The sequence below is a fragment of the Dioscorea cayenensis genome, chromosome 16 (assembly GCF_009730915.1).
Source record: "Dioscorea cayenensis subsp. rotundata cultivar TDr96_F1 chromosome 16, TDr96_F1_v2_PseudoChromosome.rev07_lg8_w22 25.fasta, whole genome shotgun sequence".
NCBI classification, from domain to species: Eukaryota; Viridiplantae; Streptophyta; class Magnoliopsida; order Dioscoreales; family Dioscoreaceae; genus Dioscorea; species Dioscorea cayenensis.
Window position 1 is genome coordinate 17,705,794 of NC_052486.1, and position 7,319 is coordinate 17,713,112.

At 35.4% G+C, this 7,319-nt stretch overlaps 1 protein-coding gene across 1 annotated transcript; it reads left to right on the top strand.

Annotated features, from left to right (window-relative positions):
* Positions 1-512: 512 nt before the first annotated feature.
* LOC120278764 (geraniol 8-hydroxylase-like) lies at positions 513-2,371 on the top strand. Its single transcript, XM_039285493.1, has 2 exons — positions 513-1,547; positions 1,621-2,371. The coding sequence occupies exons 1-2, from the start codon at positions 567-569 to the stop codon at positions 2,230-2,232; spliced, it is 1,593 nt and encodes a 530-aa protein (XP_039141427.1). The 5' UTR covers positions 513-566; the 3' UTR covers positions 2,233-2,371.
* Positions 2,372-7,319: the final 4,948 nt, after the last annotated feature.

Genomic DNA, 7,319 nt, shown 5'->3' on the forward strand with positions numbered 1-7,319 from the left:
AGTGGGGAAATTGTCACCCAACACCTTTCTCATTTGACTTCCACACAAAACCATGAGTGGAATTCATGATGTAAAGTCTAAACATGCTTTGTTCCAACATAACGTTTCAAATTATGACTTGCTATGTCAAAATCCACATAACTCCATCATAAATTTTAACTTTTTATAATTAGCTTAGAAAATAAAATAAAAATTTATACAACAAATTATCCTGTATCAATCAACCCATACAAATTTGGTGCCCAACTAATATTCTTTCCTAGTGATCACTCAAAAGACTTCCTTTACATCATCTCTCTGCCATAAGTTTGTTGTGTGTAAGAAAACCCTAACAAGCTTGTCACGAAGCATAATTATCAAAACATTGATCAGCTATTCTAAATGTGCGATATACATCAACACATATTGTCTGACACAGGGACCACTCTGAATGATTTCAATGTTTTATGTCTCAAGAATCTACTGTGCACAAGATATGCAAAGCATAGAATCTATAAATAGACCCACACCTCACTTTCATCTACCAAATCCACAAACCATTCTTCTCAAACTCACAAAGAATTATAATGATCCAAAAGATCTTCACATGCACCCTAACTTCAATTCATCAAAGTTGGTTGTGGTGGTGGGAAGGTTCAACCAAGTGTGATGAGTTTTCAAGATCAGTGCTCACATTCTCCATTGCACTGTTTGCAATCTTATGGTGCACTTGGAGATATGCAAGCTCAAAGAAACACAAGCCAGTGTTACCACCAGGGCCGGGAGGTTTGCCATTAGTTGGCAGCCTTCCATTTCTTGGTCCTAACCTTCATCAATGCCTTGCTGAATTATCTCGGTCATACGGACCGATAATGAAGCTCCGGCTAGGCACGAAGCTCTGCTTCATCATAAGCTCATCGTCTATGGCCAAGGAGATATACAAAGAGAATGACATTATCTTCTCCAACCATGACTTGACGATCGCGGCGAGGATCATCTCCTACGGTGGCGCAAACCTTGTTCGATGTCCCTACGGTCCGACTTGGCGTGCCATGAAAAGAGTTTTTAATGCAGACTTGTTGAGCAACAAAAATCTTGATCTTTGCAAGGATTTAAGGGAAAGAGAGATTCAAAGAATGGTGACTGAGCTATATGTCAAAGCAGGCATTGCGGTGAATGTTGGAGAGTTAGCTTTTGCCACCTCTCTTAATCTTCTTGAAAGCATGTTATGGGGTGATAGACACAAATGTGAAGCAATTGAGAGTGATTTTCAGCAACTTGTAATGGAGACTATCAACCTCTTGACAAGACCCAATATTTCTGATTTCTTTCCCCTTGTAGCTTGGTTTGATGTGAGAGGCATAGAACAGAGAATGAGGAAGTGCATCTCACGTTTGGACAGGATCTATGAAGACATCATGGGGAGAAGGATGAATTTGGATGGAGTGGAAGACGGGAATGCTGGTGCAACTGTTGGCAAAGACTTTCTTTCCATCCTTCTTCGAGTTATGAACGATGACAATCCGAAGAAACCGATATCATGCACCAACATCAAAGCTTTAATCACGGTAATTCTACAACCTTTTAAGCTTTTAAGTTGAATCAAGTTCAAATAAAACCTTTGGCTATATGATTGAGCAGGACATAATGGTGGGAGGGACGAGCACAATGTCAACAACAGTGGAGTGGGCGATGGCAGAGCTTATACACAAACCGGAGATAAGAAAGAAGGTACAAGAAGAGTTGGATACAGTGGTGGGAGCCTCAAAGAGAGTAGAAGAATCCCACATTTCAAGATTACACTATCTGAGAGCAGTGTTGAAAGAGACATTGAGGTTGCACCCTGTAGTCCCTTTGTTGGTTCCTCGTGTTCCAAGCCAGTCTTGCATTGTAGGAGGGTATGAGATACCGAAAGGTACCCGTGTGATGACAAATGTGTGGGCAATTCATAGGGACCCCAGTGTGTGGGACAAGCCCTTAGACTTCTATCCGGAGAGGTTTCTCTACAATGCCTTAGCTGATTTTAGTTTCTTTCCTTTTGGTTCTGGGAGGAGGAAATGTGCAGGGTTGCCTTTGGTTGAGAAAGTTTTGCCGGTGATTGTGGCTACTTTGATGCATTTCTTTGAATGGCGAGTTCCTGATGGAGTTGAGCTTGATTTTGATGAGAAGTTTGGGGTTACTCTTACTAAATCTAATCCATTGATTGCCATTCCTGTTCCCAGGTTTCCCTCATGCAAGGAGTTGTATGAATGAGTTTGAGAGAGGTTAACTTAGTTGATATTATTATTATTATTATTGATGTTGGTCATTTACTTGTCAATTTTAGTTGTTTGGTTCTTATTTTCAATTGTAATGGTGTTTTCTGCTTCAAAACATGGGAGCGGTTTCTTTCTGTGTTGCAAGTGTTGGAAATTTCTTTTTTAGAAGTATTTTATAAAGAGATCTAATTATAAGATATGTTGTCAGAATGCATGCTCAGTCAATCTCTTTTCTTTTTTATTTCTCGTGTTTTGTAAGACTGTCCAATCATCTCTCTCTCTCTCTCTCTCTCTCTCATGCTTGCAGTCTATCTTTCAACTTATGTTTTCAACTTTATATAATTTTCTAGTTATTTTTCTTTTATTATTTAACTATGAATATATTTTTAGTAGTTTATTTATTTATATTAAAAAATGTATTTGATATATATTGCATGATAATTGATATTAATCTTTATATATTCATAGGGTGGCAAGTAAGGCCTTTTTTTTGGCATTTATTTTGATCTTGTTCGGTAGCAATACTCATATAAGATAATAAAAAAAAATGAAAGATAAATAATAATGTATATTATCCAAAATATAAATAAGAAGGATTTCAATGTGATCAAAAGCACTACAATAGGGGCAAAATAGCAAACTACTCCAGATTCAAGTCCCAAGGAATAAAAGAGAGCCAATATATTATATATGCATATGAGTAAACTCCAGAATTAGATAGTGTTTTAGGCTAAAGCACTCTATTACCCAGGCAGGCTTCCATCTCGTTTTTCACACACAAGGTTTGTGCATCAAATCATAAGTCAGATCAGCTTGACAATTGAACTTGCACACAATAGCTCTTATACAAATGGACCTTTAGTAAATATAAGTTGGTTATAAAACTATATAATATATTAAGACAAACATCGAACAAATATAAAGTAGAGGAAGTTCTCTTTCTTATTGTTATTATTTTCATTCTTTTGGTACATATATATAGGGTTTAAATTTGAAACGAATAAACTTTTGGCAAATGAAACGCCAAGAGTCAAGAGGAGTTTGTAAAAAACATAATGGGCATTCATTTTTTAATGTTTCATAACACTCCCCCTTGAATGTCCATTATATAGGAATTGCCTCGTTAAAACCTTACTAGAAAAAAAAAATCCAGTGGGAAAAAATCCTAGTGAAGGAAAAAGAGTACAACTTTCCTGATATACGCTTCAGCTGTTGCCTCATTAAAACCTTGTCAGGAAAACCCAATGGGACAAAACCATGACGAAGGAAAAAGAGTACAGCCCGTATATGACTCCCTTTGAAGAGAATATTATTGAAGATCCCTGAGGCGACGCATCTCAATCTTTCGAACAAACTTTTCAAAAGTTGATGTGGGTAATGCCTTAGTGAATAAATCTGCAGGATTTTGACTAGATTGTATTTTCTGAATATGGATATCACCATTTTTCTCAAGTTCATGTGTGAAAAATAACTTCGGTGATATATGTTTTGTTCTGTCGCCTTTAATGTATCTTCCTTTCAATTGAGCTATACAAGCTGCATTATCTTCATATAATATTGTTGGGCTGTCCTTCTAGGACAACAAACTACAATTTTCTTGAATATGGTGTGTCATTGATCTTAACCAAACACATTCACGACTTGCTTCATGAATTGCAAGTATTTCTGCATGATTTGAAGAAGTAGCAGCTATAGTTTGTTTCATAGAACGCCATGATATAGCCGTTCCCCCATGTGTAAACACATAACAAGTTTGTGATCGGCCTTTATGCGGATCAGATAAATATCCCGCATCTGCATATCCAACTAATTGTCTTTTTGATTCATGTGTATAAAATAATACAATATCTACTGTTCCTCGAAGATAACGTAGTATATGTTTAATACCATTCCAATGTCTCCGTGTTGGTGTAGAACTGTATCTTGATAATAAATTTATAGCGAAAGCTATATCTGGCCGAGTACAATTAGCAAGATACATCAAGGCACCAATTGCACTAAGATATGGTACTTCAGTACCAAGTAATTCTTCGTTATCTTCCTGAGTTCTAAAAGGATGTTTATAAATATCAAGGGATCGAACAACCATAGGGTTTATTAACGGATATGCTTTATCCATATTAAACCGTTGTAAAACCCTTTCTGTATATGTCGATTGGTGGATAAAAACACCACTCTCTAAGTGCTCGAACTGCAGTCCAAGACATAATTTTGTTCTCCCAAAATCTTTCATTTCAAATTCTTTCTTTAAATAATTAACGGTATTTGGAAGCTCTTCAGGAGCTCCAATTATATTTAAATCATCAATATATACCCCAATTATCACGTATCCCTTTTCGGATTTCTTAATGAACACACATGGCCAAATAGGGTCATTCATATACCCTTCTTTTAACAAATATTCACTGAGGCGATGATACCACATACGCCCAGATTGTTTCAAACCATACAAAGATCTTTGTAACTTAATTGAATACATATCCCGAGAATTCAAATTGTATACTTTAGGCATCTTAAGTCCTTCTGGGATTTTCATATATATATTATTATCTATTTGGCCATATAAGTATGCAGTAACAACATCCATTAATTGCATATGTAATTTTTCATGTACTGCAAGACTAATTAGATAGCGAAACGTGATTGTATCTATTACAGGGGAGTACGTTTCTTCATAGTCAATACCAGGTCTTTGCGAAAACCCTTGTGCAATGAGCCTTGCTTTATATCTAACAATTTCATTTTTCTCATTTCGTTTTCTCACAAATACCCATTTGTAACCAACTGGTTTAACATCTGCAGGTGTTTTAGTTATGGATCCAAAAACTCCTCGTTTTGTGAGACAGCTTAATTCGACATGTATTGCATTTCTCCATTCTGGCCAATCATTTCTTTTTCGGCATTCCTCAATAGATTTAGGCTCATAATCCTTATCTTTCAAAAGATCAATTGCCACATTATATGCAAAGATATTGTCAACAATTGTTTCATTTCTGTCCCATTTTTTCCCATTTGAGACATAATTTATGGAAATTTCATGATTTTCCTCTTCAATTTCAGGATCTTGAACTTCTTCTGGAAATTCGGTATTATTTATTTCAATATTTATTTTATCTACATTTTCTTTATGATCTTTTATTTCCCTTTTCTTTCGAGGATTTTTATCTTTTGAACTAGCTGGTCTTCCACGCTTCAGGCGTACTTTAGATTCATTTGTTATAAAAGGTCCTTCTGGGACATTAATTCTAATAGGGCATTTTCCGCAGGTACATGTGATTTTGTTATTCGTTTTGGATCAGAGAATGCATCATGTAGTTGATTTGCAACTCGCTGTAAATGAATTATTCGTTGAACTTCCAGTTCACATTGTTTTGTGCAAGGATCAAAATGATTTAAACTTTGAGCATTCCTTGTGATTTCTTTTTCCAACATTTTCATCTTTTCATTTTCTCCCCCTAATGTTGGAAAAACTGTCTCATCAAAATGACAGTCAACAAATCTAGCTGTGAAAGCATTCCCTGTCAATGGCTCAAGATATTTAATAATAGAAGGAGATTCATATCCAATATATATTCCTAATCTCCGCTGAGGTCCCATTTTAGTTCTTTGTGGTGGAGCAATTGGGACGTATACTCCACAGCCAAAAACTCTCAAATGAGATATATTTGGTTCTTGCCCAGAAACCAATTGAAGGGGGGAGAATTTTTGATAACTTGTTGGCCTTATGCGCACAAGTGATGCGGCATGTAAAATTGCATGTCCCCAAGCATAGATCGGAAGCTTTGTTTCATTAATAATGGCCTAGCAATCAATTGGAGCTGCTTAATAAATGATTCTGCCAAGCCATTTTGTGTATGAACATGAGCAACAGGATGTTCAACTTTTATTCCAATGGACATGTAATAGTCATCAAATGCTTGAGATGTAAATTCACCAGCATTATCAAGCCTTATAGTTTTAATTGCATGATCAGGGAAATGTGCTCGTAATCGAATAATTTGAGCTAACAACCTCGAAAGCGCCAGGTTTCGAGTTGATAATAGGCAAACATGTGACCATCTCGTTGATGCGTCAATTAAAACCATAAATATTTAAATGGCCCACATTGTGGATGAATTGGTCCACATATATCACCATGAATTCTCTCTAAAAACATAGGAGATTCAGTTCCAATTTTATTTGTGGATGGCCTGATAATAAATTTGCCTTGAGAGTATGCTGGACATGAAAATTCATTTGATTGAAGAATCTTTAAGTTCTTTAATGGATGTCCATATGAATTTTCAAGTACTTTTCGCATCATTATTGATCCAGGATGGCCTAACCGATCATGCCATAGAATAAATTCATTTGAGTTAGTCAACTTCTGGTTTACTATAGCATTTGCCTCAATTGTTCGAATATATGTATAATAAAGACCAGATGAGAATGCGGGCAGTTTCTCCAATACTTGCTTATTACCTGAAGTAACAACAGTAATGTATAAATATTCAGTATTTCCCATATTTGACGTCTCTATGTGATACCCATTGAGACGTATATTTTTAAAACTTAATAAGTTTCTGTGGGACTTTGAAGAATATAATGCATTAGTTATAATAAATTTTGTTTCTCTAGGAAACAATATATTTGCTTTTCTGGAGCCTTCAATCAAATTTATACTGCCCAATATTGTATTGACATTGGTTTTACCCATTATTAAATGGGAAAAATATTTTTTGCTTTTAAATATTGAGTGCGTTGTTGCACTATCAACAAGGCATACATCCTCATCTTTGATGTCCAATCTAACCATGGATTTTGTAGTATCCATATATTCTTCACAAAATAAATAAAAGTAAATAAGTATTATAATGGGTAAGAACAAGATCAAACATGCATAGATTAATTAAAATAAAACGCATAAAAAAAAACAATTATGGTGTCAATTCAGTTACCACCATTAAACTGAGAATCTTCAAGAAAATCAGCAACATCTAAATGTGACGACATACCCACAAGAGGGTTATTGTTGAAGTCATCATTTTGGTATATAAAATTCGCCTCGACATTTTTCTCTTTTATTGATGCTTGATAGAGATC